The 22756-nt window shown below is 36.0% G+C and overlaps 1 protein-coding gene across 4 annotated transcripts in view; it reads left to right on the top strand.

Annotated features, from left to right (window-relative positions):
- The window catches only part of PEX3 (peroxisomal biogenesis factor 3), a 51394-nt gene that overhangs the window by 14507 nt on the left and 14131 nt on the right, over nucleotides 1-22756 (top strand). The window contains exons 4-12 of one of the 4 annotated variants that reach the window (XR_014842201.1): nucleotides 4381-4424; nucleotides 6015-6139; nucleotides 6426-6492; nucleotides 6600-6654; nucleotides 7222-7390; nucleotides 9648-9718; nucleotides 11827-11949; nucleotides 16530-16626; nucleotides 20656-20796. Coding sequence is in view for 3 of the 4 variants with exons in the window: in NM_001244185.1 (NP_001231114.1) it covers nucleotides 4381-4424; nucleotides 6015-6139; nucleotides 6426-6492; nucleotides 6600-6654; nucleotides 7222-7390; nucleotides 9648-9718; nucleotides 11827-11949; nucleotides 16530-16626; nucleotides 19268-19351 (835 nt within the window). In the remaining variant the exon portion in view is untranslated. 4 annotated transcript variants of the gene reach the window in all.

Raw genomic sequence — 22756 nt, 5'->3', positions numbered from 1 at the left:
AACCAGATGTTGTGAAGCTGACTGTTATGTTAAATATTGTGCTTCTTAATGAGTTTACAATGTAATAGATAAAGCATGTTAGCATACATTTTAAAATAAATAATATATATGAACTTACACTTTATGTCATTAACAAAACGAAGTATAGGAGTTCCCGTCGTGGCGCAGTGGTTAACGAATCCGACTAGGACCCATGGGGTTGCGGGTTCGGTCCCTGCCCTTGCTCAGTGGGTTAATGATCCGGCGTTGCTGTGGCTCTGGCGTAGGCTGGTGGCTACAGCTCTGATTTGACCCCTAGCCTGGGAACCTCCATATGCCGCGGGAGCGGCCCAAAGAAATAGCAAAAAGACAAAAAAAAACAAAAAAAAAAAACAAAAAAAAACGAAGTACAATATAGCATGAGCATATGAAGATAATTTATCTTACCATGACAGTGTACTGTGTCCAAGCACTTTCACATGTAAGACCTTTTATGTGGAGTGTAGTATGTATTGGAGTATTATAATTTAGCGTTATGCCGTTTTAGTTTGAGAAGACTTCCGAAAGGAAGTGACTTCTTTTAATGAACAAGAATGGTTGGGAGGGCATGGCCTCACTAAGTATATTTTAATTACTGTGGCCTTGTCGAAAAATAATCACTTTTCTTGTAATCATCTTTCAGTAGTCAGGGGAAAGAATGGGCTCTTTCTGGAGTGCTGCTTTGTGCCAGGCCCAATGCTAGATAACCTTGCATATGTACCCCTGATTAATTTCCACAGTATCCTTGTGAGGCAGATATTATCACCACTGTTTTGCAAATAGGAATTTAGTGCTCAGGCAGCTTACACAGCAAGCTGAAAAATTTCCTTGAAAACGTTGTCTGTAGTCAGATAATACCTCCCAAAGTAACAGTGGATTTGTGTACTTGGGTACACAAACGGATTTGTGTGCAGTGGATTAGTGTACTGTTTGTGGGGGGAAGTGTAAATTGTGATCTGTTAATTGGAAAACAAATACACAATTTGGAATGGATTTAAAGCAAATTCTGTCTAAGCAGATTTTCTTTAAGTGGCTAAAACAGAGTTTAAAAATCAAGTAACAATAATAGAAGATGTACCAAAAAAAAAAAAGTATACGAGTACCTGGATAATCATCCATTTTGCAATAATGCGACTTTTAAGAACATTTTATTGACTGTACAGTCCACACAGAGTTACAACTCTACACTTAAACAACATGCAGGCCTTCCTAAAAAAAAAAAAAAAAAAAAAAAAAACTGCTTATAAAAGGCATAACCCAGATGTTTCCTCATTCGACCAACTGATCAGACTTTTTGATTAAAAATATAATGCTAATGATAGGATTTCTTTCCTAATTTCATGATTCTTTGAAGTTGACACACTTTGGCTACTACTAACAGATAAGAGGTTTGGTTTATGAATTAGTTCATATAATTATGTAAAGAAGAAACATATAAGCAGATTGCTCTCAGATAAATACTTAACTGCCATCCCTATGCACACAAGGAGAAGATAGAAAAATAGACTTTTAATTGCGTTAAGTTTTGGTCTTATTGGAAAGGCAAGACAAATGAAATAAGTGAATAAACATTTATAAAAGCAACATAGTAACAGACAATAAACATAAGAGACAATTTTCTTCTTGATGACTCTGTTTCCTCTAAGGCCCTTTGTTTTGGGAGATTGAAGATAACTAAGATAAAATCTCTCTTTAAGACCTCCTCATCCAGAGGAGGAAGTAGGTGAAATAAATTGCCATCATTTAAGAATTATGGTCAGTCTGTGGTAAAAACGTTAAAAAAAAAAAAAAGCCTGCCAAAGCATTACACACCACCCATTCCCAGCAGAGTCCGGGGCACAGACCAGTAAACATTGGCTGCTCTAACGACTTAGATGCAGTCATTTCCCACTAATTTCTCTAAACAAAGCTGTGGTTCTAAAAACTTTGTGTATCCCACAACTGGCAACATTCACTCATACACAAAACGATCCTCTCAGCTGGTGTCCTTGACACACTTCATGGGTATCAGTCCATTGGATTCCACTTTTCAAACTGGAGCATCTTAATATTTGAAGCCATGTCTAAGGAGCCAGAGGATGTGCGACTCAGGAAGCCGGATCCCCTCATCACACGTCCTCAACGCCTCACCACCACTGCTAACTGCTGTCATGGCCTCCATGGCCGTGACCCCACAGAGGTCCTGTATCTGTGCTGGAGGTGCTGCCCTCCGGTCTTCAGTGCTCCGTCCAAACTGACTGTTCCCCACAGCAATGGAGGGAACTATGCCTCAGACAATGTAGGAGAGATTCTTCTATACATCTAGTCCCAGAGAGATAGAATCGAGAAGGTTAACAACCATATATTAGATTCCAGATGTAAACCAACTACGATGGAAAAAATAAAAATCATTTAAGAAAAAAAAGGTAACAATCAAAATTAAAATTTTCAGAGTTCTTATTGTGGTCAGAGGCTTAAGAACCCGATGTCTCTGTGAGGATCCGGGTTTAACCCCTGGCCTTGCTTAGTGCGTTGAAGATTTGGTGTTGCCTCGAGTAGGTCACAGATGCAGCCCATATCTGGTGTTGCTGTGGCTGTGGTGTAGGCCCGAGACTTCAGCTCCAATATGACCCCTTGCCCTGGGAACTTCCATATACCATAGGTGTGGCCGTAAAAGTGGGGGCGGGGGGGGAGCAGTGTCTCTAAAATGATAGTAAAATAAATCAAATTAACCTAAATGTGTATCTAGTGGGTGATATAATCACAAAAACAGAAGCTATGCCAACTGACTTTAAAACAGAAATTTATGTTTTCTTATTGGGATGTATATTCTTAGAGTGTACAGAATTGAAAAAAACAAAACTGCAAACTCTTCAGTATTGCTGTTGATGTTCTGAGACTGTTGTACATACAGTGAGGGATGAAGCAAATGATATTGGTTTCACTGATTTTTTTTTTTTTTTTTTTTTTTTTTTGTCTTTTGTCTATTTTAGGGTCGCACCCTCAGCACATGGAGGTTCCCAGGCTAGGGGTCAAATCGGAGCTGCAGCTGCTGGCCTATGCCACAGCCACATCAACGCAGAATCCGAGCCGCATTTGCAACCTACAGCACAGCTCACGACAATGCCAGATCCTTAACCGACTGAGCAAGACCAGGGAACAAACCCAAGTCCTCATAGATACTAGTCGGGTTCATTAACCACTGAGTCTCAATGGGAACTCTGGTTTCACTGATTTCTGATATGGGCAAAGAGAAATACAGATGTAAGGTCAATGTGATTAAGTTAAAAACCCTAGGACTCTAATTTTGAATTAGAAGTATCTATATGAATTCATGTTGTATTTTATCTCTTTGAATATGTGTTCGTATAAATACACACTAGCTTATTAGCTTAGCCTACTGAAAAGGCTTAGAAATAATGCCTACCCAGTAGTAGTGAATATCCTTAATCAAAGTTTGCAGTCTCAGACTACCATTTTTTGCTACTAGGAAGCAGGACTTTTGGAGAAATTGATGATTTTAGATTTGCAGCAAGAATTGAGCAAGAAGAATCCAGAACAACTTTTTATGTCAGAAAACAAGGAGGCTGTCAAAGATTAAATGGGTCATGTCAAAAGGATTTAGGAACTAACCTGAATAGTCCCACAGTGGTCAAAAATGGGCAGTTTAAATATCAGTAACAATAATAACTATAGTAGGTTGAAACATTTCAAACATATATAAATATATATATATATGTATACATTTGGGGGGGGTCTTTCTAGGACCACACCCACGGCGTATGGAGGTTCCCAGGCTAGGGGTTGAATCAAAGCTGTAGCTGCCAGGCTACGATGCCACAGCCACAGCAATGCCACATCCGAGCCGCATCTGAGACCTACGCCACAGCTCATGGCAACGCCAGATCCTTAACCCACTGAGCGAGGCCAGGGATTGAACCCGCAGCCTCATAGTTACTAGTCAGGTTTGTTAACCACTGAGCCATGACAGGAACCCCTCAAACATGTATTTAAATGCTTGTGTCTGTCATGATGCTTTTAAGCAAAAAATATTTCATTACTTACCTTTGAAGGATTATAGGACCTACTTCATTATTTATAAAATAGTAAATAAGAGAAAGAAAGAAATACTATTCCTGCTTTTCCTGTATGATTTCATAACACATATTCATATGCTTAGAAGGAGGAGAAAGACTGGAAGGATATACACCAGTATACTAGTGAAAATGTTTACTGAAATTAGTCATTTTTAATATGTTTATGGGCTTTGTTTTCTGTAGTTTTCCTATGATTAAAAAAAATAAGTATAGACTTGTAAAGTTCAGAGTTTTCTATTAGATAACCTAAATTATTATTTTCATTTTTTCTGATATTTTTCTTCAGGCCTTCAAACAAGCTAGAAATATGGGAGGATCTGAAGATAATAAGTAAGCCTGCATATTCTATGTGACAGCACAGCCTTAAAATATATTTTATGGGAAATTTTTGTGCTCTGTTATGAGGGTAACTCTTTCTTACCTACCTCATGGAGTTGTCAGGATTAAATAATTCCCATAAAGCAGGTAGATTGATATCTGGGCATAGAAACCACTCAGTAAATGTTAGTGGTGGTGGTGATGTTATTATTGTTATGATAAGATTAAACTTGTCCTAGACTACATATGTGTCTCTTAGGTACTGATATCTGTAACATTATACTTTTAAGGAAATTTTTACTCTAACCCAGATAGTAACTATACTTTGATATTGTATGCATACTTAGATTAGTGATAAAAATTTTGAAACAAAAAGCTGCCCTTAGACTAGATAGGTACATCTATATCTCCATGCCTCAGAACTTCATACTCAGTTGTTCCTGTGTTTTCCTATGCAACTTATCCTTATAAACTGAATCATGCTTAAGCTTTGCCTATTTGAAAAGGAGGTAGACCTTTTTTTGTAGTACACTGTATTTCATCTCAGCTATTGTACTTTCTCACATCCCTTTACAATACAAAAGAGTTCTGCTGTCCCTTTCTTTCCTTCTTCACTCCTACTTATTCTTTGACACACTAGAGCCTGGTTTCCACTCCTGTATCTCCATCCAAACAGATGTCACAAGTGTCAGCACTACCTTTTCTGTTGCTAAATGCACTGGACATTTTCCTCCTAGTAGACCTCTTGGCCAGAGTCAACACCTTTCTCGTTCCTCTGTTTTGAACACTGTCATAGGCTGCTGGGAAGCCTGGTCTCTGGGTGTTTCCCTGTCTTTCTGTACCTCCCAGCAGCCCTCTAATGGGCTTATTCTCTTTTACCTACCATTGATGGGTAGAGTTCTTCCATGCTCATCCCTCGTCTCTTCTCAGAACCAGCTCCCTGGACAGCTCAGAGTTGTGAGGCTGCATCTCTTAGTGTTTCTCAGGCCTTTCTTTTTTTCTTTTCTAAGGTAATAATATATAACCCTTTACTGAACATATTGGTTATTGTTTTTATTGGTTATTGTTTAATTAAGAGATCATACCTAATTTACAATAGACATTTTGTAATTAAACTATGAAACATTTTGGATTAATATATTTTTATACTTGAAACAGTTACAGATGTATTTTTTCTTTTTTTTTTTTTTGTCTTTTTGTAGAAATGCTATTTTTTTGGTTGTTTGCTTATGTTTTTGTTTTTGTCTTTTTAGGGCCATACCCACAGCATATGGAAGTTCCCAGGCTAAGCATCCAATCAGAGCTGCAGCTTCCAGCCTATACCACAGCCATAGCAATGTGCAACCTGAGCCACATCTGCAACCTACACCACAGCTCACAGCAACACCAGATCCTTAATCCACTAAGTGAGGCCAGAGATCGAACCCACATCCTCATGGATACTAATCGGGTTAGTTGCCACTGAGCCACAATGGGAACTCCCTGTACAAATGTATTTTTGAAGTCATCTTATGAAAAAAAGAACTGTATGGATGGTTTGTGACTTTACAGAACATTTATGTTTTGCTAACAGTACTAAATGGTTTTCTTTTCTTTACAAAGGTTTCACAAGAAGTATCGTAGCTGTATACAGTACTTGCATGCTGGTTGTTCTTTTGCGAGTTCAGTTAAACATAATCGGTGGATATATTTACCTGGATAATGCAGCAGTTGGCAAAAATGGCACCGTAAGTTTAGTAAACTTATATATTGCCCTTTCTTTCAAGAGGTTCAAAATTTAACAAAATATTATTTACATGATAATTTCTATAAAGTAAAATCTTTATTTTCATGTAACTATAAGCTTTTAGCATTATTATTCTTCATATATTGAAGCTAGACTTCTTGTTATATTAAAGAATAGCATTTTTCCTATGTTCCAGAGCCTAAAGAATCTCAGATCAAGTTATAGTAAAAATATTACTTACTTAATAATAACATTGGGTGCTTTAACCTTATCTCTGTTTTGTACAGACAGTTCTTGCTCCCCCAGATGTCCAACAGCAGTATTTGTCAAGTATCCAACACCTCCTTGGAGATGGTAAGATTCGTATTCATGACCTATAAATGAATTCTGATTCATCCATTTGTATTACTGAGGAATTGAAAAAGTGAACAAGGCTTTTATGTTTGTTTTTGCTTTAATAGGCCTGACAGAATTGATCACTGTCATTAAACAATCTGTGCAGAAGATTTTAGGAAGGTAAGGCATTTTGCTTTGGCTTTTCTAACTTCTTGATTCTCATGAATAAAAGGAAAATTAGAATTGTTCTAATGAAGCTAGTGATTTGACTCATGGTGGTCTGTGAAACTCTTTTAACCTAATATAGATGCAGACCTGTGGTATTTAATTGTAGAATCCATTTTCTTAATCAGTATCAACCTTTTGATACTAAAGGAAAAGTTTTAATGTTTCATTATTTATTGATTGGTTTATAAACAAACCAGAAATATGTGGATCATGAGATAAAAGACCTGCTTTAACATCTGCCTCTGAGGCTATTATCTAGCTTTCACACTAGTAATATCTTCAGTTACAGTGGGAATTTTCTCATGCAATCTGCAACAGTATTGTTCTTGGTTCTATTAATTTTTCTTGTCCCTTAACTGGTGGCTGATTTCTTAATCTACTCTAGGGATTTCACAGCCAGGTATTTCAGGTTTGACTGGGTGAAACAGGGTCTCAGGTAGTAACTTGTCAAGAAAAGAGTGTAGGTAGGATGTGTTGCATAGTTTCACTTTATCCCAATTCTCTTTCCTCTGTCTCTAGTGTTTCTCTTAAACATTCTTTGTCTCTTTTGGACTTGGAGCAAAAACTAAAAGAAATCAGAGATCTCGTTGAGCAGCATAAGTCTTCTTCTTGGATTAATAAAGATGGATCCAGATCTTTATTGTGCCATTATATGATGCCAGATGAAGAAACTCCATTAGCAGTTCAGGTGCTTATTACTTCATAACCATTTAACCAAACTAATTACTCTCTGTTTTTAATTTTTTTTTCACTGTCTCTTAAAATTTAGATTTCTGAGTCTCTTGAAAGGTGATTGAAAGACGTGTATTTCAGGAGTTCCTGTTACGGCTCAGCAGCTTAAGAATCTGACTAGTATCTATGAGGATATAGGTTCAATCCCTGGTTTCAGTCAGTTCGTTAAAGGATCCAACATTGCTGCCAGCTGTGGCGTAGGTCAGCAACTGCAGCTCAGATTCTATCCCTAGCCTGGGAACTTCCATATGCCAAAGGTGTGGCCCTAAAAAGAAAAAAGAAAGACTTTTATTTCAGTAATTTAAATAAAACTTCATTAATTTAGAAATCAAACTATAAATGTGACTGATTTCTAGTTAGAAAAAAATTTAGATATTCAGCAAAATTTTGAGTGTTAGTTATATGATACACACTATGATGTATGAACTGGAATACAAAGTGAATAAGACATATTCATTGCACCTGGGGAACTCAGGAGACAAATTCAGTGTGTGTGGCTGGAGTGTATTTGTATAAGATCACATCACAGAAGCTGGAGCTGGTGGTTGGAGCAAGATTATAAAGAGCTTTGTATGTAAGATAGAGTCTGAATTTCCATTTATAGATGAAGAAAGGTAGATTTTAGGCCATAATCACAATCACATTTGCTTTTTAATGTAAGTCAATGATGGCAATATCAAAATGTAATGAAAGAGGTTGTAGTCTTCCAGTTGAGAAACAAACAAGGCCCAGTCTAACAGTTATCAACCATGGTGTTGCTCCACAGTGGTGTGTCCTGGGCAGTTGTGATTTAAGTTACCTGTTGATTAAGAGCAGTAAGAATGCCGAAGATTGCAGATTGTAGACCTCATTTTAAAATAGTTTTCTTTATATATATATATATAATGATTTCTTTCCATTATTGCTGGTTTATAGTGTACAGCATGGTGACCCAGTTACACATACATACATACATACATTCTTTTTTCTTCAAATAGTTTTCTTTATATGTAAGTATATTGCACCTGATCTTTGCAGTTGAGAGAAGGCTGTTTCTCACTTAACAATTGGAGCCTTAGACCAAAGAGGCCTTGCCATTCCTCAGTGTACAGGTCCTGTTAGAACAAAGACTGCCCTGATTTTCATTACCTGTAAGTTTCCCCTCCCCTGGAGACCCCAAAGATAGATCCGTGTGGCTTCTAAGAGAACCTACATTCATGATTAGGCAAAAAAAAAAAAAAGTGCAACCCATTTAAGGGAACTCTGTGACCTGTATTATGGAGGCTAAATGAATGAGCAGAACAGATGGGACATGAAAGAAACAGGAGAAAATTTACTTACAAATTAGAATCTTAAGGAGATGCAATAGTAGCATTTAACAAGCTTTCTGGACTGATAAAACAGTTTCCAGATTTTAAAATTCAGCAGTGGAATTTAAAAAGTAAATGATTCAAAAGAACAGGTGAAGAGAGAGATGATGGACCAAATATTTTCTAAATTGAATTAGAACTCAACTTTGGATTGAAAGGACACACAGAACCTTAGACGAAGCTTGGTTGCTGAAAAAAGACATACATATCCTGATAAAGTATCTCTTTTGCTTGTTGTTTTGTTTTTTTGTTGGGTTTTTTTTTTGTTTTGTTTTTTGGGGGTTTTTTTTTTTGCTTTTTAGGGCCACACCTGCATCATATGGAGATTCCTAGACTAGGGGTCTAATCAGAGCTGTAGCCGCCAGCCCATGCCACAGGCACAGCAACACAGGATCCAAGCCGTGTCTGCGACCTACACCACAGCTCACAGCAATGCTGGATCCTTAACCCACTGAGTGAGGCCGGGGATCAAACCCACAACTTCATGGTCCCTAGTCGGATTTGTTAACCACTGCGCCACTACGGGAATTCCGATATCCTGATAAAACATCTTAGTAAAAGGGAAAAACTCCAAGCTTATTGGAGTTGAAATAGCCTTTGAAACCTCAAAGACTATTCTTTCTAAGTATATTCTAGAAATATGTCCAAGAAATGTCCAAGAATGTTCAGGTAAAGATCTTATCAAGATCTTACTGTGACTCATGTTTTAAATACTACTTACCTGTACACAGGAATCTTCATATTTTTTTGAGTTTAACATTTTTTGATTGTTGACAGAACTCTTGAGTTTATTAACATGATTTTTTTCATCATAGCCCTGTGCTAATATTCGAAACCCTGAAGTGTGGCATTTTAATTTCACAGGCCTGTGGGCTTTCTCCTAGAGATGTTACCACTATTAAACTACTCAATGAAACTAGAGACATGTTGGAAAGGTATGTATACTACATGTAAGAGAAAACACGTGTTTCTATTTTGAATGTACTTCTGACCATTTTTTTAGTTTTTCTTGAACATATTCAACATAATATTTTTGTTAAAATTAAATTTTAAATCTAACCAACCTACCTTTAATTAGGATTTCCTACCTAAACTAGTGGTTCTCTTATTAAGGTGGAGAGGGAAGCAGAGATTTTTTTTCAAGATACCAGTGCCTTGCCCCCACCTGTTTTCCTAGCCTGGAGATTTGATATACTAGATAAGGGACTGGAAGATAGTTAGCATTTATGTTTTGAGGAAGGCTTTCATGGGCAATTCTCATATGCCCCATGTGTACTGGTAAATGCTTAACAACCAGCCCTGTAAAGAAAAAACACCAGAAACAAATTGTGGCCACTACAGTGCTACCAACTTGATGTCACTTGGTGCTGATACGGGGAGTTGGGAAGAGATGCTCTTGCCGCCAGAGCTGAAGAGCTCCAGCTGGTCCTCAGGTGTTAGTATGTGCCTCCCTCTGCCCACACACATGCATACTCAGTTTTGAGAACTTCTTTCTCTTACCCTTTCAGGGTTATATACTATAATGTTCCTAAATCTTTGAATGATAAAAATTTCACATCCTTCCTAAACTGAGTATTACTATTTTAAATTATCCAGAAGAGAGCCAGAATGTTAAATGATTAAAATATCAAAGTTTCTTTTCTTTTTTTTTTAAAAGATAATTTAAGACCATTTTCTCTGGTTCTGTTTTCTAGAAAAATTATATCTTCTGCTTATAATATTTTTCCATGAACTTGAAGAAAATCAGCAATTTTTTAGGTTAATTCAGCTACTGCATCTACTCTCAGAATTCATTAAGTTCTAGTCCCTTGGCTTTCTACAGTAGTGATCTCTGTTTTTTTCTTACTCAGTTTTCCACCAAATCACTGCATAAAGCTTGAAAAAATGGTCATCAGCAATCTGCTGCCACTTCCAGTTAACCTGTAGTGTTTATCTTACATGACCTTTCTCTGATAATTAACAGCATTGATCAAGGCTTTCTTGAAATTCTTTTCTCTTAGGGCTTCCACGACAGTCTTCTCATTTTTTCCCAGTTCTCAGATCATTTCTTCTTAGGTTCCTCTATGCCTCTCTTTCCTTTAAACATTAGCATATCCCATTATTTCATCCTCAAATGCCCCAAGCAGTTTTATATACTCCCCATTACTTTACTGTCTGTATGTTAATAATTCTCAAATATTTAGCCCAAGCCCTCCACTCCTATGAGTTGAATTGAGATTTCTACATGTCAAAGATGGAACTAATCTGTTTAACTAGGCATAATAATACCTATATTCTTTATATCAAAGATTTTTGTGTGAGGTACTAACCTGATATAACAAAAAGTTTGAGCTTTAAGGTCAAAAAGGCCTAGGTTCAAATTCTAACTCCTACATTTATTAATTACATACCTTTGGACAAATTTCTTCATCCCTCAAGTATCTAGTTCCTCATCTGTGCATGTTAATAAAATATTCTATCTCATTGAGATGTCTAAGAGAGTATATAAAGCAAACCAATAATCGTTACCATAGGAGGATTTCTGTTCAAGAGGTTCCTCAAGAGAAGTAATATATGATCCCTGGCCTCACTCAGTGGGCTAAGGATCTGGCATTGCTGTGAGCTGTGGTGTAGGTCGCAGACACAGCTCAGATCTGGTGTGGCTGTGGCTGTGGTGTGGGCATTGGCTACGGCACCGATCCAGCCCCTAGCCTGGGAACCTCTATATGCCATGGGCGTGGGGCGTGGCCCTAAACAATAAAAAGAGAGAAGTAATACTACTATTGATATTTATAAAAATACACTTAAAAGTGCTGCCTAATATAGGAAAATCTAGCAAAATGGATGAATATATATTCTCATTGTGTTGTGTTAAATAATAAGCTTACTTATTGTACTTTTAAGATTGACTCCTTAATATATTTTTATAGTATTTTAGACTGTAAAAAAAGTTAAATTGTGAGTAGAAATGTTGGTGGCTATCAAAGGTAACCATGTGGTTATTGAATTTATGTCTTTTTCTATTGAAAATCTAAAAAGTAATTCATCTTCTTCTTTTGTGTAGTCCAGATTTTAGTACGGTTTTGAATATCTGTTTGAACCGAGGATTTAGCAGGCTGCTAGACAATATGGCTGAGTTCTTCCGGCCTACTGAGCAGGACCTCCAACATGGTAACTCCAGGAATAGGTAAGATGACATTTAAGAATGTTGTCAGTCTGACGACTGTTCTAATGAAATAGTGCTGTTAGAAGTGTTTATTTTTTGTTCCAGGTAACAAAAAAATCTTATAAATTTCAGTGTTTTTTTTTTTTGAGAAATTAAACTCATTTAAACCGATGACTCCTTCATTAGGAAGAGCTCTTTCAGTATTCAGTATTAAAACTTTCATTTTTTCCAAAAATTTTGCCGCTATATAAAAGTGCTGTAGTTGTGAAACTCCTTTTCTATAGGCTGAATTTCATTTATTGGGGTTTTTTAAAACCTTTAAACTACAAAACTGAAAACATTATTTAAGTTTTAATGTTTTCTGTTGTATTATTCCAGTACTGTAAGCCATTATTGGCCTACATACTTCAACCAAGCATTCTTGCCCTATGTTTCCGTTTGGTGAATTATCTCCTAGTTCTGTAGCCCTTATTGTAGGATTAGGAATCTTTAGATAATGTAGTCGTTAGTGATTTTAATCATAACTACTACTAAGTTGTGGATTTGCACTGCTGAAGATACATGGTTTTAATATATTCTTATCATTTCAGCATGAGCACCTTGAATCTCCTATTAGAATTTATACTTTTTGCAATTTTTTGTATTCAGAAAATAATAGGAATTAAATCAATGTTAACTGACTATAAACTCATCTGTTAAAAATAGGGGAAACAGTAACTGATAAGCAGTATGTATGTGCAGTATCCAGTTCTCAGATACATAGGGCAAGAGATTATTTGCCCACTTCTCTGGGACCTTTCTTTATTGTACAAAAAGAAATAATTTGCAGTTAACACTGGTGATTTGGAATGTTGAGGTCATAAAGTTTATTTTCTGAGCAGTTTAAATATTCTAAGTCATTCTTAGCAATTCTTTAAATTATACAAAAAAAATTGTTTCATTCCCTATATACTCCTTAAATCAAAGTACTCCAGTCAATAAAATTTCACTGTCAGACAGAGTTCACATTATGGTTTAGCAGATTAAGAACCTGACATTGTCTCCACGAGGATGCGGGTTTGATCCCTGGGCTTGTTCAGTGGGTTAAGGAACCAATGCTGCCCAAGCTATGGTGTAGGTCACAGATGCGGCTCGGATCCTGCGTTGCTGTGGCTGTGGTGTAGGCTGGCAGCTGCAGCTCCAATTCAGCCCCTAGCCCTGGAGCTTCCATATGCCTCAAGTGCATCCATAAAAAGGAAAAATAGAATAAGATGAAATTTCACTGTAATCTCTAATACTAATACTAGCAAAAGTATTAGTTATTTCCTGGGCAGGGCTAAGAGGAAGTAGTTGTTCTAAATATAAACAAATACTTGGAGTTCCCGTCGTGGCGCAGTGGTTAACAAATCCGACTAGGAACCATGAGGTTGCGGGTTCGGTCCCTGCCCTTGCTCAGTGGGTTAACGATCCGGCGTTGCCGTGAGCTGTGGTGTAGGTTGCAGACGTAGCTCGAATCCCGCGTTGCTGTGGCTCTGGCGTAGGCCGGTGGCTACAGCTCCGATTCAACTCCTAGCCTGGGAATCTCCATATGCCGTGGGAGCGGCCTAAGAAATAGGCAACAACAACAACAACAAAAAGACAAAAGACAAAAAAAAAAAAATAAACAAATACTTGATCTTGTACACTAAAGAATTATAAAAATTATGTTCCAATCAAAGCCCATTGATAGTCTTTTCTGAACTCCTATAGTGCTCATTATCTCTCCTGTAGTACTCATTGTCTATGCTTTCATGCACAGCTTACAGGTACCACCTTGAACTGAAGTTGTGTTCTTCAGTTACATTTTAAGCCTCCTCTCAAAGCCAGAAGTCTCTTATACACTTTCATTTTTCATTATACAAACAAAGGTGCTGAATAGGAGTTTACTAAGTTTTTCTCCTTCATATCAATAACCAACTTCATACTCCATGATTTACTACTAGAAACACTGCCATTATGCCAACTGTCATTCCTGTTGTTTAACATGATGTGAAAGTTCTAGCCACTGCAATAAGAAAAGATTTTTAATACTGGCAAAGAAACAAAATGTTGATTATGTGTATTACAATTAATAGTCCTGAACTCTCAAGAGAATCAACTGAAAAATTATGCAAAGTTATAAAAGATTAAATTTTACATATATATGTATTATTGTGTGTATTATATGTGTATATATACATCTGTGTATGTATTAACATATGTATAACATTTTAAAATAAAATTTTCAGTCACAAGAAATAACCCAATAGAAAATATAATGGATAAACATGGGACCCAAAAGAAAAACTGTAGAGACTTAAAGTATGAATGTAGATATAAAAATCCTAACTGAAATATAAACAAATGAAATCCAAAAATAGACAGCAACAATAATAGTGACCAGTACTTCCTTTTTCTTCCTCTATGTGCAAGTGTGATGTTAGTTATTTTTCAGAACATTGTCTTACTGGATTCTTAAAATACCCGTAGGAATCAAATATAAGTATTTTCCTCTTTCTACAGGTGAGGAAACTAAGAGAAAAGTAATTTGAGGTCATACAGCTAGCAAAGTAGTAGAACCAGATGTTCACCCACTTCTGTCTTACTTTAGAACCTGGAATTTCTTGTTATTCTCCAACACTGTGACTAATTAGGGTTTATTTAAGAATGAAAGGAGATTTAAACATTAAGAAAGCTATTACACTAATCCAGAACATTAATAAGTTAATAGGGAAAAAAACCATCATCTTCAGTGTTATTGAAAAGGCATTCAATAAAACATAATTTATTACTAATAAAACCCCTTCTAGAAATAAAAAATCTTTGGAGTTCCCATCGTGGCCAAGTGGAAACGAATTTGACTGGCATCCATGAGGACCCAAGTTTGATTCCTTGCATCACTCAGTGGGTTAAAGATCCGGTATTGCAGTGAGAGCCGTAGTGTAGGTCACAGATGCGGCTCGGATCTGGCGTTGCTGTGGCTGTTGTGAAGGCCAGTTGCTGCAGCTCTAATTCAACCTCTAGCCTGGGAACCTCCACATGCCAGGGATGCTGCCCTAAAAAGACCAAAAAAAAGGAATAAAAAATTCTTTTTTATATAATAAAATATTTGAAATCAAAATCAAATATCATACTTAATGACAACACACTAGAATTATTTCCATTAATTTCAAAAACGATATAAAGGTGGTCACTATTGACACATTTATTCCATGTCATTTTACTGTTCTAACCAGTGCAACAAGACAAGGAGAAGACAATTTTGAGAACCAAATTCAAGAATGATACTGATTTTTAATATATTTATTTTGCAAAGAGACACTTACTATTAGTTGACTGTTGATTTTCTAAGTTAAATTTTTTTTTTTTTTTTTTTTTGGCTTTTTAGTGCGGCACCAGCCGCATATGGAAGTTCCCAGGCTAAAGGTTGAATTAGAGCTGCAGCTGCTGGCCTAAACCACAGCTCACAGCAATGCTGGATCCCTGACTTCACTGATTGAGGCCAGGGATCGAACACATATCCTTATGGATACTAATCGGGTTCATTTCCACTGTGCCACAACAGTAACTCCCCTAAATTAAATTCTTATCTTCAGAAAATGACATTAGTTTTGGAAAGGGAGAGAAGAAAGTTATTGTTATATGATAGTGACATGATTTTATACTTAGACATCCAGGAAAATCAACTAAAAATTATAAAGTTAAGCCTCTCCAAATTAATCTAAAAATGTGGTTAGAGTAGCAACAAAATCCACTAAGGATTAGAAGATAGTTGCTTTGTTATTTTTGAACCTGAGAAATTAATAATAAAGGAGAAATAAAGTATTGTGTAGAGCTTGGATATAGTCAGAAGGAGGAGGTGCCAGGGATAGAGCCCAGGTTTCCTGCTCACTCAGCTGGATAGATAATGGTACAATTTACTAAAGTAGAGGAAAAAAACATTCAACATGGCCAGTAATTGAGAAATATGGCCCAGTATTGTGAGTTACTATTTTCAGCTATCAGACATAGGAAGATTAAAGAAAAAGATAATACCTGGTGTACAAAGACGGCCTCATAGAGCTGATATCCTCAGAGGCTACTGGAGAAGCAAAGGGCATTTGACAATGTATATTTTAACACTTAAAAGCACTCATGCTCTTTGACCCAGTAATTTACCATGTAAATACAAAGTTATTTATATGAAGGAAAATTAGGCAAAAACTTAAATGCCCAACTCTAGGGAACTGATAATATAACTTGTCACGGCTAGAAGATGGATTACTATGTAGTTATTAAAAAAGACAAAAACTTTGGAAGAACCTTTAATGAGATGGAAAAATGATTGTAATATAAATGAAAATGCGAAACAGTGTTGCATGGAGGGTTATAGCTGTGTGTTAAAAAACACAAAAAGTATAGGTATGTATAAAATTACTGGAAGAAATTAATTGTGCTATCAGTTATAGTTATTTCTAGATGGTAGAATTATGTGTGGTTTTTATTTCCTTATTAATACAATTCTATACGTACTTTCAATGACTACTTATTACTTTTATAGTTAAAAGTGTTAACTTCCTATAATGTAATTTCAGAAAATAATTATTATTGTGATGATTTTTCAGTCTTTCCAGTGTCAGCCTGCCTTTAGCTAAGATAATTCCAATAATAAATGGACAGATCCATTCAGTTTGCAGTGAAACACCTAGTCATTTTGTTCAGGTAAGAGGAAATCTTGAGTGTATTTTTACAAACAGATTGTATTTTTGGTTGTGGTCCTATTTGTCTAACATAAAATTACGTTTCTCTCCTGTGATACTTGTTCAAAGAAACCACATGTAGAGGATGATGGAATGCCCCATGAGCATGATAATGTATCGTGGCAAGTTCATGAGGTGGGGAATACCTTTCTCCACATTACAGTCTAACACCTGTTAGACAGACTGCATTAGTCCAGTTACATTCCAGTGGTCAGGTAAATGTGCAGTGTTAAAGTTTTGCAGTAAGCTGTGCTAGGAAGAGGTTGAGCCTTGAGGCAAATCAGTACACCAGTTCCTCAGATTTTGAGAGAAACTGGAAAAATTTTTGTGGGAAAGTAAAGCATTTTAATAGTTAATATAACTATTAATAATACATCAGTAACCTTTTAGCTCACTAAAAGCTGTGTAAACAGTAGGTTATTTAAATTTTTCACTATAACTCCATCTCCTTTCTTAGGAAAGCATTTTAGAATACATTGAATAAGACTGATTTTGCTAAAAAGACAACTTTGTATCCATGTTTCCCCCCCCCCCCAGTCATTTGCAAACTTGGAAACTGTATTACAAGTAGTAAATTACTTCCAGTGCACCTCAATTCCAAACTACTGCCATAATGTACACTGAGAAGGGACCCTAAATGAATCTTTAAACTATCGTTTGTCGCAGTTTATCTGTGGTTTCCTATTTGAGAACATGAAGATCCCCTCGAGACAATGGGTTGTGTTCCTTCCTCGCTCTGTGTAGTGTCATCAGCTTGTCCTTCACATGCTGCTTTCCCTCACTTTTCTCTTCAGTTCTTCTCATCCATGAGTTAGCCATTCATAATGCAGAAGGAAGAGAGAATAAGACTGATCTCTCATTTCACTTAATTTTAAGCTTAATTTAAGCTCACATTGTTTTAATCTTTCTTTTTTGGGGGGAGGGCTTTTTAGGGCTGCATCCACAGCACATGGAAGTTCCCAGGCTAGGAGTCGAATCAGAGCTACAGGTGCCAACCTACACCACAGCCACAGCAATGCCGGATCCAAGCCACGTCTGCAACCTACACCATAGCTGACAGCAATGCCAGATCCCCACCCACTAAGCAAAGCCCAGGATCGAACCCGCATCCTTATGGATACTAGTCAGATTCGTTTCTACTGAGCCACGACAGCAACTCCTGTTTTTGTTTTGTTTTGTTTCGTTTTTTAATTTTTGCATGTCTATTAGTATGAGAAAAAAAGTTTGTACCTTCTGGCATTTAAACCTTAACTTCTTTTTTCTCCATTTTCATAAAAGTTTTGGCTTTATCAATAAGCTGTTCATCTCCACAGGTAGGAAATACACCAAATATAATACAACACCAGCTTTGGTACTTAGGTAATTTATATACTATGTTAATTAAAATCTGTATCATTGAGAATGAAAACAAAAAGTTTCAACCCAGTGAAAACATCTTAATGCTTAGTAAATTTTTTTAGTGCGACTGAATATAGATTAAGTTTATATACTAGACTATTCATGAACAAGACTTCCACCAATTTTTTTTTAACTGTGATTTCTGTGAGTTAAAATACCGTGTGGTCTTCAGAATTCTCAAATCATAAATTTGTGAGATCAAGATTTGCCTAAAGCTTATGTGGGTTTTCTATACTTAAGAGAGAACACACAGGGTAGGTTCACTTCCTGTCTCTCTGCTCATCACAGGGGCACATAACAGCTTCTGTTCTCATGGATCCTTTCACAATGAGGGGAAACCTGTGGAGAGCTCAGAAAAAATGTCTATAAATGCATACTGTACAATACATGGATTTTAAAGAAACAATTGCATACAATTTCAAAAACTTTTTAAAATCAAATTTACGATGTCCCAATATTGTTTCTTTTTTCATACATTAAATAACAAGAAGCAATGGTCATTTATGTAACTTCCATAGCTATCATATGATTAAATATCTGATTTCTATTGAAGGCAAACTCGCAGGTTCTGCTACTACCACCACAATTTGTTGTTTACATTTATAACTGAATGCAATACTAGATTTTAATTAAAGGTTAATGAAATTAAAGATGTAATTTTTTCCTTATCTACATTCACATATCCCTTAAGCACCACTCTTGTCAGTTATATACGTATGGTTAAGTATGTGTGTGTGTGTGTGTGTGTGTGTGTATATATATATATATATATATATATATATATATATATATATATATATGACATAACTACATATGTTTTATGTTAGAAAGTATACACCTCAACCACGTTATGTCAGCTTCCAGAAAAAAGTACCTTTAGACTTTTATCTTTAGTATTGTAATCATCTATTCAACAGATACTCATCTAGCACTTGTGACACACAAAAATCCTTTGAAGACTTTTGGGTCTTCTTCTCAAAGCCACACTTGAATGCTTATCATGCCCACTCTCCCTCATATAAGAACCTAAACAATAAACATCTCCAATAATTTATTGTAAGAAAAACTACTTTCTTCATTAAATGGTTTTCTTTTTGGCTTAATGCCATAAAGCTTAGAGCCAAATTTGTTGCTCAATTGCAGAAATGAATTCAGATTATCTATGCTTTTAACAGGCTTTACTGTTTTATTGTCATCTTTGCTAGGATCTGTTGATGATGGAGCAAGTGAAAGATTTTGCTGCCAATGTGTATGAGGCTTTTAGTACTCCTCAACAACTGGAGAAATGATTTTTTTTTCCTTCAAGAAAAACTACAGTGGAATTCATTTACTTTTAAAAATACACTGAATAGAGCAACTATATATAGGATAATGATTTGTTAACCAAAATGCCTAATAAAAATATATTCTTAAAGCCTCCATTTCATAATAAAATAGATTTATTCGGTATCTTAATATATTTTTTTAAAGTCATCAACAGACTGGTTTTTGTGGGTATACCTGAGTGTACACAGTGCACAGGTTGGAATTGTTAATAGTTTGTTACCCATGGATATTAGTTCCAAATGGATTAAAAACTAATATAGATACTTTTTTATATGAAATTCATTATACTGGGACATTAATACTGAGGTATTTCCTGGGAAGCAGGTATAAAGTTTGGAAAATACGGTCTTTAATCATAAAGTTCACGGGACTGCAGTTTAAGAAGTAAATTAGACTTTCCTCCAGTTAGTCGTCAAAGGGATAAATTATTTGTCTTAAATATACCTGATTAGGGATTTTTTTATGGAAATCATTGAATTTAATAACCATGATTGGCAATTTTTTTCTTTACCGTTGTTAACAATCCTTAGGAAACTACATTTTGATTTATAGGTGAAAATTATGTTGATGCTGTTTACTCACAGCTGTTACTAACTACTGTACATATGGTTTCTTTCATTTGTATGTAAATAATTTTAATAACTTACTTTGTATTGATTTTGAGCACAGTGAATCTTATTGCAATAAAATATTTTAGTAAAATATGGTTTTACTGAGTTACTACTTTACAGCTCTTCATTTGTTTTTGAAGATTACCCTAGTTTTCAAGTTTTACCTGGAAATTCATGCTTTTTTTAAACTTCCATTTGTTTAGAAAAAATAAATAGCGTTTCCTTCTGAAAAGAAATAATTCATGGTCACTTGTAAATCTATAGTTCCTTATTTATAAGGGTAATTAGGGTAGAAATAAATGAATCATCTATCATTACTAGATGTATTTTCAGTAGTATAAGGATATTTTCAGTAGCATTGTTTTATGTTCTTTTATATTCCTCCAACATATATAGCTAAATAGTAGAAGGTAGAAAATGAATTGTGAAGTCTCTTCTATAGGCCAAGGTTAGGCTTTGAAGCCAGTTGCTGGGAAATCTATGCCTAGAATGTTTTTGAAACAAAAAACTAAAAAACAGATGTAAAGGTGAAGAGGAAGACGAATGTTTCTTCTCAAAATTTGTCAGAGTATAATGATGTTATTTCTAGTAGGGTGATGGGATAACTGCAGTTTGGAAAATTAATGTGTATGTAATAGGACATGCATCTCTTCCAGCGGTATTAACCCAGGATTTCATCCAAGAAATTTTGAGACTGAACAGGTGTGACATCATAAGGCTAGAAAGCTGATCAGCTGAAAATGATCACCTGGGATCATCTGCACATGTAGAGTTGTGGTAATTGAAGAGGTGACAAGGTAAAAAACGTGTATTTAAAGCTAATTAGGGATTTCGCTTGTGGCTTGCCAGGTTAAGGAGCCAGTGTTGTCACTGCAGCAGCTCGGGTCACTGCAGTGGCGCGGGTTTGGTCCCTGGTCTGGGAATTTCCACATGCTGCCAGTGCAGCCAAAAAAAAAAAAAAAAAAAAAAAAACTAATCGGCCTTATTACACATTTGTCTTCTAACAATGCAGTAGGTGCCCTTTTATCTGGGACCCTTAGTTGTTTGGTTTAATCTAAAAATGTATTTAAAGCAGGGTATCATTAAAAAAATAATAACACATGTATTCTTAGATATTTTAACTTAAAATATAAGTGTTTTTTATCAATTATTTAATGCGGGGCCCAAGTCTTTTCTACCTGTTCAGTATAGGTCTGCTGATAGGGGTTCTCTAATTGTCTTTCTTATACAAATCACATGCACTACATTACATAGTTGTAAACTGGGAACTACAGATTTCTTGTAGATTTTTACTATATTTCCCTCCAGTCTTTTACAACTGCTTTGCCCAGAATTAACAAATACATTTAAATTTCAAAAAATTTAAAAAGAAATATACTTTTATCTAGTCTTTTCAAAGACTTTCCAAATAAACTTGGTTTTCATAGAAACTACAACTCTTCACACGCATGTCCCCTGCTTATGTAACTTGATAAAAAGTTCAACTGGCACAATCAGTTTGATAATTGTTTTGGTTTCCTAAAGCTGCCATAACAAATTACCACTAACTGTGTGGCTTTTTTGTTGTTGTTATTTCCCCAGTACAATTTTTTTTCTACTGTACGGCATGGTGACCCAGTTACACATACATGTACACATTCTATTTTCTCACATTATCATGCTCCATCATAAGTGACTAGACATAGTTCCCCCAGCGCTACACAGCAGGCTGTCATTGCTAATCCATTCCAAAGGCAATAGTTTTCATTTATTAACCCCAAGCTCCCCATCCACCCCACTCCCTCCCCTTCCCCCTCCCCCTTGACAACCACAAGTCTGTTCTCTGTGTGGTTTTAAACAACAGAAATGTATTCTCTCCCCATCCTGGCACTTAGAATGAGGTCCAAAATGAAGGTGTCAGCAAGGCTGTGCTCCTTCTGATTCTCTAAGGAAGAATTCTTCTATCCATCTTTGACTCTTCCAGCCTCTGGTGACCCAGGGGTTCCTTGGCTTATAGCAGCGTAACTCCAGTCTCTGCTTCCGCCTTCATATGGTTGTCTTTTCTGTGTTTGTGACTCCCACATCCAGTATGATCTTATCTCAATACTTACCTTAGTTACATCGGCAAAAACATTATTTCCAAGTAAGATCACATTCTGAGCTTTTGGGTAGTCGTGGAGTGTTGGGTAACACTCTTTAACCCACGACAGTAACAGACTCAGCTAACCCTCAGTAAACATACGGCAGCAAGTGGAAACTGAGGTGCAGGCCCATGCCAGAAGCCTACTAGCTGAAAGCCTGTGGCTCCCTAGGTGTCAATCAGTATGCTTTTCCAAGGAAATGGAGAGCAACCATTAATCTAGTGAGTTGGTTAAATGGAGATGGCTTAAAACAGCTTCTACTTTCTCCTTCAAACTTGTATAAAAATTTGATAGAAACATTTATGTGCAAGTTAGGCGGGAAGGTTTTTATCTAACCAGGTATTTTACTTAAATCGATATGAACAGAAAGCAAAATATCTTTGTTTTCTATTGTCCTATTTCATATTTATTTAATTAGCCTGACCTTTTAAAGTAATTGTGCTGCTTCAATATGGCAGTCATAAGCAAATGAGATCGAGTATTATTAAAGTAATATCCATGTTTTAAAATGATTGCAGTGTCTAAATTATTCAGTCTAATAATCTAGCTTTGCTTGCCTTCAATATTTCTCTCATTATTAAAGAAAAATCTAGTCACTAAAACTCAAAACAAGTCAATTTTGTGCCTGTAACTCTGG

Source organism: Sus scrofa, chromosome 1 (genome assembly GCF_054392235.1).
Source record: "Sus scrofa isolate SSC_HxYL_T2T_F1_AM1 chromosome 1, Sscrofa_HxYL_maternal_Yorkshire_Landrace_v2.0, whole genome shotgun sequence".
Lineage (NCBI taxonomy): Eukaryota > Metazoa > Chordata > Mammalia > Artiodactyla > Suidae > Sus > Sus scrofa.
This window is presented reverse-complemented; position numbering and strand designations above follow the sequence as displayed.